Source organism: Leuciscus leuciscus (assembly GCF_965113295.1).
Source record: "Leuciscus leuciscus genome assembly, chromosome: 18".
NCBI lineage: Eukaryota > Metazoa > Chordata > Actinopteri > Cypriniformes > Leuciscidae > Leuciscus > Leuciscus leuciscus.
In genome coordinates, this window is record NC_138742.1 from 15160921 (window position 1) to 15174080 (window position 13160).

Genomic DNA, 13160 nt, shown 5'->3' on the forward strand with positions numbered 1-13160 from the left:
GTTCTTGCTTAACAGATGTGGTCACTATGATATGTGCTAAAAGAGCAGCATGAAGATTCATAAATCGATTTCCTTCATGAAGCACTGACTGCACTGGCCGTCATACCGTTTGCTCATCTGAAAACCTCTGGAATGGAACTGTTGCGCATGTCTCATTGGACACGGGGACAGAAAAAAAATGCGGGAAAGAAGATCGCCCGGAGTCCAAATTGCCACATAATCCTTGAAGCTCGGCTGAAGCCTCCATCTCCCTCCTTCCTCCTGCTGGCATTAATATCCGTTATGGCTCGACGGTAACCCTTCTCTGCCTCATCCGCAGATATATATTAAAAAAAATGAATGCTGAAATAAAAAGAGCCCTAGGTGGTCAATCTCAAAGGATTGCTTTTTTACGCTTGTGCAGATTTAAGACTTTTCCAGAGCTTGTTAAGGGATCTCACAGATGACCATGAGCCCATAATGAGGTGTGAATATAATTCATCCCACTTTTGATGTCACAAAATAAACACCTCATTCAGTACTGGCAATATTAGTCTTCTGTATGATATAAAAAAAAGTTTGCATTCAGAATTCAAATGTATAATGTGAAAAGTGACATTAAAATGCCTCAAAGCAGTCTTTGAAGAGATGGCCAGGCAGGGTCATTCTTTTCTTTGTAGGCATTTATGATGTTCTGAAGTGTGCTGGGTTGTGTGGCGGCGTGCTGGGGTGGATGCTAAGGTGCTTAAGCAGCTGGCGGTGTTTCATGTGGCTTGTGCAAACTGCAGAGATAATTGTTTGTTTATCCTCCTCCACCACAGAAACTGGCATCTGGGCTCTCGCCTCACAATAGCAGCTGTGTGACTGTCAGGTTTGAGAAACTTTTGTGATGAAGCAAGCAGAGTGTAAACTATACTTATGATCGAAAAAGATACACTACAGCAGAATATCTAGATGCAGATTTTTCTTTGTGTTCTGTCTTGCACGGAGGACTACAATAAAGGCTAATAACAAAAGCAAGCCTTGTTATTCTGTTCAAGGAGAGCATGTTTTCAGAGAGTTTCTGTTTGCAGTTCCTCCTACAACAGAGAGAATGAGGTTGGAGATCAACACTGAAAATGAACTGAAAGAATGATAATGTCTGTTTATTTTCTTTAAAATATGCATTAAATTACTAAAGTAATATAATGTAGATTTTAGTCATGTTTGCAGAGTGATGTTTAAATTATGGGAATTAATTAACTTCCAAATGTTTTTGTATTGTGAGGTGAAACTCAGATTACTATTGTAGATATTATTTTATTATATATATATATATATATATATATATATATATATTTTTTTTTTTACGTTTGGAATTAGACACAGATTTTACATATTTAGATAGAATATATTTTAATTAAGAAAACAGACTCGTGTTTTATATATATATATACATAACATGAATACATAAATGCATACATGCATGCATACATACATACATGCAAGCATGCATACATACATACATACATACATACATGCATGCATACATACATACATACATAAGTCAACATTTGAAGATGATACAGTAGTCAACATTTGAAGATGAAAACCTTTCATCAAAGTTATACATGAGTTTTGAACAATACCCATTGTTGTCTTAGGACAACTTTGATAAATTTTTTTGATCCACTTCAAATGTTAACTACTGTATTGATATACATTTTCTGTGACACCTTCCTATAAAAAGGGTTTAAAAAGTGTACATAATTGCTTTACACAAAAAGAGCATTTTTCTGTAATAATTTGTTACTAATCGTTCTGTGTGCCTTTGTCAGGTACCACGAGGCAGCCTCGCGAAGGGGAGGTTCCAGGAGTGGACTATAACTTCATCAGCGTGGGGGAGTTTCGTGTGCTGGAGGAGAGCGGGCTGCTACTGGAGAGTGGAACCTATGATGGTAAGAAACCGTGTGTAGGAGCACTGAGAGTCAAGGGTCATTTCTTGTGGGCTTGTTATACATATACTTGTTGAGAGCACAATCTAAACTAGATTAGATTGCAGAAGGAACTACTAGTGTTTGCAAGATGCATTGATCGGAGAAAGGGTAATGCATTCTGCTACTAGAAGCATGCATCTTGTTTTCTATCAGCTGTTCATGAGAAGAAACATAACATGAGTGTAAATTATATTATATAAGGATATAGGAGACATACGACCAATCTCAATTCATTACAATTCATCATTTACTCACCCTCATGGCGTTCTAAACCTGTATTACTTTCTTCTGCAGAACACAAAAGAAAATATTCTGAAATTCTTAGATATTCTGATATTCTAAGTGTTTTTTGTCCATACAATGAAAGTCTGAAAGTCAATGGGGTCCACTGATCTTCACTATATGGACAAAAATAGTTTAAAATGATCTTCTTTTGTATTTCATAGAGGAAAGGAAGTTTTGAGTAAATTAGAAATTAGAGTAAATAAATAATGACAGAACATTCATTTTTGGGTGAACTATCCCTTTAAGGCTAAAATTTACAATAATAAAAAAAAATTTGATGGAGTCTGTATGTATTTCAAGCTGAATTAATTGCATATAAAAAAGAAGAAAGTGGAATTTCAATTCAAGCTCTGTAACTAGGTCATCTTAGTTGATCTTAGTTGAACATTGGTTTCCTTCACTCTTGAAGTAGTGCTTTCAAATTCTGTAGATTACCATAGCAAAAAGTAATGTGTGCTACATTACTTACTGTGCAATTTCAGCATTGGTTGCTGACTCACCATGTTTTTATGGTAATTAAGGGAGACAAGTGTGCTGAATGTTTGTATTGCACACCCTTTTATATTTCGTATACCTCCTCTGCTGACTTGAAATAGCTCAGAGCAGAGGGTGTTCACCTTGTGTGATTCATGCCGTATCTGTAACATGCCTAAAGGGTCTCAAGGTCTGAGTTATTAATGTAATTGCCTCAAAGCTGTTGAGTTCCTCACTGATAAACCCCCCAAATGCTTGGCAAGTACCTAGCTTTTGGCCAGTGGTAGGTTTGGTTAATGATCCCTCAATGAGTCACTAAGTGCTCTTGTTTTATGGGAAGGACTCGTTGTTTCCAGGGTGAAGTAATTCTGTCCAATGTGGATGTCACAGTGGGTGACTTTAACTGGGGCCTTTCCATCTACATGAAATATCTTGACTCTTGGGATTTTAGCCTGAAGGATAATTTCACACTCACCAATTCTGGTTAGTGATTTCTTGTCTTCCCATGACATCTGGCAAGAAAGCCGGTACATGCTGCTCTGGGATTGAAACCAGGATCCTGAAACCAGCATGATTTATTGAGCCTATAAATGTATTTAGAATAGTGGACTTTCTTCAGAATGCCCTTCCCATGTAATAGGGGGCGATTTATTGATTTGTTGATCTTACGTATTTGAAAATAATTTAATTACAGTATATTTTTAATTAAATATACACGACTAAAATTTGATTTGTTGATATTTTAGATATTTGAAAAATAATTGAATTATAGTACATATTTTTATTAAATATACATTACTAAAATTAATACTTGCATTTAGAAAGGATGCATTAAATTGATCAAAAGTGACAGTAAAGACATTTATGTTTTAAAATAAATTTATTTTTAATAAATGCTGTTCTTTTGAGCTGTCTGTTCATCCTGAATTTTTTTTTTAGCATGTTTTCACAAAAATATTAAGCAGCACAACTGTTTTCAACATTGATAAGAAATATTTCTTAAGCACCAAATCAGCAAATTGGAAGGATTTCTGAAGGATTCAGAAAGAGTAATGATGCTGAAAATTCAGCTTTGAATTTACAGAATTATATTATATTATATTATATTATATTATATTATATTATATTATATTATATTATATTATATTATATTATATTATATTATATTATATTATATTATATATTTTTTTATCTATTTCACTTTGGGGTCTCAAAAAAAAAAAAAAAGAAAAAAAAAAAGAAACACCTCTTAGCCTGAGTAACTTGAATTTGGTTCCCATAAATATAATATGGTCTTGTTTGTGATCTTCTTCAGTGAAAACACATTTTATGGCCCATCCTGTTTTCAGTTATTGTTAACTGTTGGTTTAGATGAACAGACAAGATTCTGTTCAGTTCCATCTCTTTACAAGCAGGGGAAGACAATCTGTCTTGGTTTTACAGAGTGTGTGAAACAGGAAGACAATGTTCAGGCTTCTTAGATGCCCTTTAGGAATTTTCCAATGGCATTCATGACCATTCGCAAGTTTTGTGCACTTGTATAAATTCAGCAACTGTATGCTCAAGAGCAAAGTCTAAGCTATAGATGATGTTGTGTGTATGCAATAGAGAGCGATTTATGTGTTCTCCAGGGTTGAGTTTAGCTTTTTTAAGGAAATAATTGACCAGTTTTTCAACATGCCTGGAGCATGATGTAATCAATGGTAACTGGTAATGCCCAAGTTTTATGGCATAAACTCTGTGTGTCCTTTTCAAATGTTACAACAGCGATTTAAAAATAATGAGATCTTGCATTTTGAATCCCTTGAGGGAAATCTCCTGCAAATTCCCTTGCTTTTCTAATGATTGTTTCAATGTCGAATATTGAAGGACAGCCACCTCAGAGTGACGCAGGTAGACAATGTTTATAAACCAGTCCACTTCCACCCACAATTCCATGAGAAGTGAGCAATGACGACAGATACGGCAATCACACCCTCTCTCCATTTCTCTCTGCCATGTGTCAGAAAGGATCTTCTAGATCAGTGATTCTCCACCTTTTTTACTCCAAGGCCCCTCATTGTCCACAACAATATTCAAAGGCCCCATGACTTTTCCAGTTGTTCATGATTTACTGGATGAGGATAAAAAAAAAAAAAAAAAAATTCCTCACAATTTCGGCCCAATCAAGTATTTTGTAAAGGGGTCCTATTATGCTTTTTCACTTTTTCAACTTTAGTTAGTGTGTAATGTTGCTGTTTGAGAATAAAAAAGATCAAGGTTACAAAGCTCTAAGTCCACTCAAAAGGGAGATATTTTATTTAACATAATCCACTTTCCAAGAACTACAACGAACGACTTGTTTGGACTACAACATGTTTTTTTTCCCGAATCTTATGAAGTCACAATGTTATTCATTTAAATAATCTCCACCCACAGAATAGGCAAAAAGGGGGCGAGGTCTGGCTGAGCTGCATTAGAGAATAATATGTCAAAGATACACTGTTTTTTCCATCCCGTTTCCAAAACTCATTTGTTTGACCTTCCTAAGGCTGACGAACTCTGAGGGGTTTAAATTTATTTTAAACATTGTTCCTGAACATTATAATCCCAACGTTTATCTGTGTGCTGCACATTTTATGGAGAACAGCTTCCAGAACCTTGCAGACTACGCACAAAAGCTTCTCCTGTAATGGAGCAGTTCCCACTTTATCGGGACAATCTGTTGTTTGTGGAACATAACTTGTAAGTAAGTATGTCTTATTATTTGTAGTTGCGTTTTCTATTAACAGTTCCAATTATAAGTTTTATGTTGTTGCTACGATGTAAACAAAAGGCAAAGCTTTGCCTCCGCCTGCCTGCTACCCAACATGTTGTGTTTACTGTAACTTTTGTAAGCTCTCGCTGTTGTAAGGCTGTTCACCACCCCTTAGAAAAATTAGCAATGGTTTTGAGATCGATTACTGTTTGTATTACCATAGTTTTCGACAAGTATCATGGTTAAATGGTGTATAACTTTGCATCTAAAATGTATAAGAAATTACAAAAAACCCATACCACTCTGAAACGTCCTGTGAAATCCGTGCTTGCTATGTCAGGGCATGAAACCCGTCCTGCAGGATCCTCTTGTTTGTTAACATTAAGTCTGAAATCAGGCGTGAACTGGTTTGAAATTGACGCCATCCTTAATATTTAGATCTGAGTAGATGAAACTCACGGTATTGGTAAGGGGCATGACATTTCCTGAACATCTCCCGAACTAAGCTGTGCCAATCACAACACACTGGGCCAGCTAACCAATCACAGCACATCTCTGAAGGAGGGGCTTCATCAGGACAGGAAAATAAACAACGTGTTCGTTTTAGTTTTTTTATTAAAATAATCCTTTTATTTAGCAAGGACACATTAAATTAATCAAAAGTGGCAGTAAAGACACTTATAATGTTATAAAAGATAAATAAATTCAGTTGTTTTGAGCTTTCTATTCATCCTGAAAAAAAGTGCATCACAGTTTCAACAAAAACATTAAGCCGCAATCTTTTTAACATTGATAATAATAAGAATTGTTTCTTGAGCAGAAAATCCTCGTATTAGAATGATTTCTGAAGGATCATGTGACACTGAAGAGAGTAACGATGCTGAAAATTCAGTGTTAGATTAAAATAAATTCAAATAGAAAACAGTTATTTTACATTGTAAAAATATTTCACAATATTACTGTTTTTGTGTATTTTTATCAAATAAATACAGCCTTGGTAAACAAAGAAAAAAAAATTTGTTCAGGGGGTGAATTAAAATAAAATAAGCCAAAACAACTCAGTCTAAATATTTCTCAATGTTTGTATTGACTTATTTTAAATAATTTTAAGTCATCTTGAGGCACCCTTGAAAGTTTCCCGAAATCGCCTAATAGGCCCCGGCCCCTTGTTTAAGAACCAGGATGACTCTCCTCAGGATGAGCTTTATCATTGATGGTGTCCTAAAAACTATTCGAGAATCCCTCTCATCTCTGAACGAGTGCAAGATCTCTCTTCTGTTTGTGTAGATGCAGAATCAAGAGGATTGAACAACAGCATCCCGCCGCCCACAGCAATATCCCCAACATCCCACAATAGAATCCAAAAGGCTTTGAGCGATATTGTTTTCCATCTGTCCATACAGCCACAGTCCTCTCAGTGCCCCACACAAAGAAACTCAGGGCTTTGAAGTTATTTTCCCAAATGAGACAAACTTTTCCTTCAGCTTATTACATTGTAAAATTAAATGTTGACTGCATACTAAGGCATCAAGCTTTGTGCCCCAAATGTGGGGGTCCTTGACATTGAAAAAACCCTGCCTTAGTGCACACTAAGAACAGTTATAGTCAAAGGAAAGATGCTGTTAAGATCCACACAGGCTTAATAGATGCTCATGTGCAACATAATTCTGACTAAACTGCATGTTTTGATTTGTATTTTTAGTGGAATGATGTTTAAATTGCACAGCAACTTGGCCCGTGTGGGTAAAGGTTATAGATGAGTCAACTCGCATTTAATTTCCTTTTAAGGGTGTGAGGCTGTATGTGCTTGTGTGGGTGATTGTGTGTGAGAGAGTAAACATCATTCAGGGAAAATTTCCGTGGCAGGTCTGTATTTGTTGTGCTCGTTGATCGTCATGGGTGAATTGTCGTCCTCCATCAGTTCATCGGGGGACGATGGAGCAGGCATGATATTTATTTGACATAAAACACTCAAATGTTAAACAACTACTGCTATCAGCCTGTCTATCTTTCCTCCTCTATGCCATTTAGTGCACAGTGGTGAAAGGAAGATGGTTTCAAATCATCGTCATTCCTCTGACAGCGCCCAGCCATCTCCCACAGATTAATGCTAACAAAAATCATCACAGACCCCGGTGGACGACCCTTCCCTCGCCCGTTAATCAAGGATGACGCAGCGCGCAGTTTATGAGCGATCCATCATGCTGTGTCCGCTGTTTGACAGGTGGCCCCAGAGGCTGTGACATGGCATGATTATGGCCATGATTTGATCACACTTTTCTACTGTGCTGCATGCTCATGTATAATCAAGACATTTTATGATAAACATGTCTTACAGTCATGAATTAAGGGTAATCGCAGGGCAGAGGTGTAAAACGTACCTGAAAACCATACTTGAGTAAAAGTACAGACCCTACATCAAAAATGACAAGTTACAAGTCACAAATTCTAATACGACTTGAGTTGTTTTAGGGTATCTGATTTTAACAGTACTTAAGTATTTTGCTCGTATTGAATGTAGGTTCAAACATGCACTAGTCCTCATGGTGAAAAACAAGAAACAGTTGATTTTTGAGGAGAGCAATCAAGTGTTTATTTTCTAAAATCGAAATAAAACTGAACACCTCAAAATTGCAATAAATCAAGGTCGACACAGCCTCTTAAACGTCTACAAATACTCAAGTTTCAGTTAAGCTCAAGTGCTCAAATAGGAAATAATTAAACCAATATCCTTCAAATGGTCTCTTCAATATAAAGGATAAATAAAATAATGTTCAGTAAAATTAAATTCTCAAAGCTTACTTGCTCTGGACGTGCTGGTTTTGGCTGCAGTCATGTCCTCATCTCATATATAAAACATCTGCAATTTAGCAACTACCTGCTAATGCACTCATGTTCGCGTGAAGTAGCCTTGTTGACAAGTTTGGGTGAGTAATGGCAAAACGCACAAGATATAGTCCCTTCAATACCCTGTATGGCGATATCGCTTCTTTTGTAGCAGAAATAAACCGCTGCAGAAAAAGTTAGGTGCCACAATGCAAAATGTGATGAGTAATTGCATTAATCATCACAAATGTATTGGAGTATAGAGTACTTATAGTTATTAAAATATGTAGTCAAGTCGAGAGTAAAAAGTTGCTAATATATTTGATACTCAGTAAAACTACTAAGTAGCCAAAAAGGTACTCAAGTACAGTAACTAATTACATTTACTCAAATACTTTACACCATTGTCGCAGGATGAGAATGTCAAATCTAGGTTATTCAGCTCTTAATGACTTAAAAAAGAAATGCAATTTCATTGCCAAATGAAGATTCCATTTTAGTAATAAATAAATGTAAAACAGTTCTTACAAAAGGTGTTTACACCTGGCATTTTTAAATCAATTAAATTGAATGCAATCCAATAATTAGCTTTTAATATATTTAACCAGACAAACAAAATATGTGGTTACATTTTATCCATTTATTTTATAAAGTACTGTGTGATTTATATCTTTAACAACACGTTTTTATATGAACAACAAATCATTAACTAACAAAGAAGACTAATAAATGCTTTAAAAAATGTTTTGTTCATGTTAGCTAATGCATTAACTAATGTTAACAAATGAGACTTATTGTAAAGTGTTACCCATATTTCTTACATTTTGGATGTCTTATCATAGGCGCCAACAAAAAACATGATATTCTCCATTCACTTTATCCAATCAAAAAAATCATTTGAGAACCTCTCTGATTGGTGGATCTCGTATTGGGTCCCGGCGGGTCATAATACACACAATTCTACCATTATATTTAGCATTACAACATAACCTGTATGGTTAACAAGCTTGTGCTTTCTGTTTTTTGCATTATGATGAATTGCATTTTACATATAACTCCAAAATCATCAGGTATATCAGCAAGAGAGCGACAACACTCCGAAATTATAAAACTGCAGAGGGAGTCTCTGCCTACAGTACTGACTGTGTTGATACTCATCCTATTGAGTAGGGTGACCAAACGTCCTGTTTTCCCAGGACATGTCCTGTTTTCAGGTCCTGTCCTGGCCGTCCTGTCTGTTTTTTATAAAGTGATGAAAATGTCCTGGTTTTCATTATTTTTCATTGGGCCATTAAGCGTGTACTTTAAATACATGCTTGCCTTTGCACACAAAACATATGAAACCGGCTTCGCCCCGTCTTGTTATAATCAGCGCGTTCCTCAATCCGCAGCGGCAAGCAGAGAGCACGTTAGAATACAGAAGCCACTGTGTGTTTGTGTGTGTGTGTTCATCTCAGCCTCATTGGTCTGTCACACTGCTCCTCAATGTCAGAATATTTGAAATGACCAATCAAATCAAAGTAGGCGGACTTTACGTTCACAGACACAGAATTTCAATTTTTAGCAGCGTGACTCGACCAGGACTCGACGGTCGATGCTTCAGTTTACGGTCAAGTGCGAGATAAGATGTAAGTAGCTAACAGAAAAAAAAAAAAAAAAAAAAAAAAAAAAGCCCAAATGTAAATTCACAGATAATTTACAGAGAAAATTCCTGTTTTTTTCGTTTCGGTCGGGATCCGTGTAAAGCAGAATGCATGAACTGCAAAGCTGGAACGTACTTGTCAGTGTCAAATAAAGGTGCTAGCGAAGTAGAAGCCCACATAAAGAAAAGGCTACAAGAGAACATCAGGAGGATTGAAATAGTTTTTTTACTGAAATAGTGTAGTAGATTTTTTATTTTAGTGGTAGATTTTTAAGCTATGCTATGGCCATGAAAAGAAATAGTGTCATGTAAAAGGTGTTTAATAGTAGGCTATTCTATTGTTGCGGGCCAAACATTGAATGGAAAGGATGTATTAGGCTACTTTATGTATTAAAGTACAATAACATAGTTGCAAGGTTGTGAATGCATTTGTCAAGTATTTTTTGATGCATTCACCCCAACCACGCCCCCACCCCTTAACCACGCCTCCCAAACCACGCCCCCCAAACCACGCCCCCGTCCTGTTTTCTGAAAACTAAAATATGGTCACCCTACTATTGAGTGATGGGATACCACTGTAGAGGGTGTCTACAGTGCATGATATGTTGGTGGATAATAGATCCTTTTATTTTTACTTCCCACTGCATAGCTGTGTTTTTTAAAGCCCTTACTTTGAACTTTGCCGTTTTGGATACTTCAGTTATTCCAGTCACGCAGGCTTCTATGCGTTTATGAAATCTGGAGAGGACACTCAGCAGAACTGCTTTGAGTAAGCAGGTTTATTTCATGCATGGCCTACCGCCTGTTGATGGAGATGATAACGGCTGTTGACAGTGCACACTTCTGTTAAAGCACTGTCCATCTGCTGTGCGGCCACGTGAAGTCCACACCAAGTACAGATTGCATGGAGGAAAATTATTATGTTGCAGTGATAATGTATTTCCATTAGATACAGAGGGCTCCAAAAGTCTGATGCCATATGGATATCGGGAAATAAACAGGGAGCTTTAGGATTTTGAATACATTTGAATATTCTTATATATATATATATATATATATATATATATATATATATATATATATATATATATATATATATATATATATATATAAGAATATTCAAATGTATTCTATATATATATATATTGTATGTATGTGTGTGTATATATCACGACAACCCCTCCCACCCACCATCTCTCTAACATCAACAAACTAAATAAATTCAAATTAACACTTTTTTTCCCGGAATACATTAAAACGAACTCTGTGTTGTGAGATTTTTAAACCCATATTTATTTTTTGTGTTCCTCATCAAGTAAAGGCAATTGATGCAACTTGTCAAATGAGAGTGTAAATTAAGCTGCGGTGAAGGTTGCAGTCAGTTAGTGATTTTATGGATGGGGTGTCTTTTTAATATTTCAAAGGAAAGAGCGCCTATCACAGTTCTTATTTGCCATCTTTCAAGTAATAAAAGGGGTCTGTGCTAGGTTAAAGCAATAACTCTCCTCATCAATTCAATGTCCTAAACGTCTATAATATGACAGCAGTTGTAAGATTGAATAGATTGTGATGGCTTACTTCTCAAATCTTAAGGGTGAAAAATGAATCAATATGTTTTTTTATCATCCTGTCCTCCCTTCTAGTTGTCAAGTAGTCAATGTTTTTGTGAATAGTTGGGAAAGTAGGTCAGCATGAAGTGCTGCATAGTTTCCCATACGTTGTACTGATACCATTCTCACCCCAGGAAGTTTATCCAGATGACACAGGACAGTAAAGCTTGTAAGATAGACCTCCTGCCTCTCTGGGAAGTAGAAGAAACCATACACTCTTAATCTTCAGTGGTGGACTTTTGCCAATAAATAATAATAAAGTGGCAGAGTGCTGCGTCGGGGTCCAGAGGAGCGCTGTAGGGAGCCGAGCTGCAGTGTTAGCAAACAAGACTTAAAGCTTTACTGAAGAGTGACAGGAAGCAGGATATATATAGTGGGCTCGATGCTGTTACAGTTCAGAGACCAGCCATGCCTTGAAGACGCAACGCTTCAGAAGCACCCTTCAATCCGAACGGGGTTTGATCAGCTTGGTTTTTACTCCTACTAACTAAATACTAAATATCTTTGGGAAAATGATGGCAGAGTTGCTTCAAGCCATAGCTAAGCGCAGTAGCTCTCAAGCAGGGAGCCAGAGCCCACTAGGGGGCCTCAGCACACATCCCAAAATGTCTTAAAATTATTTGCATTTAGTTAAATTAATTCCCATAATTTGTCATCTCTCATCCATTATTATCAATAAAAGTGTCTAAAAATAAAGGCTTGTTTTGCAGTTAAATTTGTTGTTAAAAGGCATTAAAATTGAATATGCAAAGTAATATTTAATTTTTTTAACTCGACACGTAAAAAAACCCCGGCAGCTGTAGTTGCTGAGTCGGTAGTTGCAAAATCAGTGCAGAATGTGAAAAATTTTGATTCTTTTTTCTTTTCTTTGTCTTTTATCTTTGTTCCTTTGCAGGTAATTATTATGGCACCCCAAAACCCCCTGCAGAGCCCAGCCCAGTGCAGCCAGACCTGGTAGACCAGGTTCTGTTTGACGAGGAGTTTGACGCGGAGGTTCAGCGCAAACGCACCACATCGGTCAGCAAAATGGATAGAAAGGACAGCGCAGCTCCTGAGGAAGAGGAGGAGGATGAGAGGCCACCCATTGTCAATGGGCTCACTGGTGAGACTGGGAATGTGTGTGTTCAACAAGATTGAGTGCGTTCATATAGATTCTGAATTTGTATGGCGGTGCAGAATTGTAATGTACTGCATATTCATTGGAAGAGAATTAGAAAATCAATACTGTACAAATGGGTACAAATGCAACTCAGCAGAGTTGAAAGATTGGAGATAAATTTGCAAAGACATTGTCAGTAAGGGATTTTATCACAACATGTATAGTGTTGGGGAGTGTTTTTCTAATTAAAAAAGCCAGGCTAAATATTCTACATTTGTTCAATCGTGTCATACTAGCTAAACAACTTAGCATTTCCATTACCAAGCTAATATTTCCAATGGTTAGCAGTATACAACAACAAAACAGTGCTTTAAACGTTTCTTTGTATTGCATACTCAGTGAGCGAAGGCGCTAATCTAATGCAACTAAACTTCTAAACTGTTTTCTCTCTCAAATGAGGTGTTGGAAAGACTGATTCACTGTATTTGTAATTGCCTCACTTGGAAAGTAAAAAAAAAAAAAAAATTCACAG

General features: G+C 36.5%; 1 protein-coding gene across 4 annotated transcripts in view; it reads left to right on the forward strand.

Moving 5' to 3' along the window:
* Positions 1–13160, forward strand: part of magi3a (membrane associated guanylate kinase, WW and PDZ domain containing 3a) — a 134123-nt gene that overhangs the window by 80563 nt on the left and 40400 nt on the right. For 2 of the 4 annotated variants that reach the window (XM_082145382.1, XM_082145383.1), the window contains exons 3-4: positions 1797–1916; positions 12425–12631. In XM_082145382.1, coding sequence (XP_082001508.1) covers positions 1797–1916; positions 12425–12631 — 327 coding nt within the window. Of the gene's footprint in view, positions 1–1796; positions 1917–3945; positions 5443–12424; positions 12632–13160 lie in introns of those variants that run through there. The other 2 variants (XM_082145384.1, XM_082145385.1) reach the window with 2 other exon arrangements.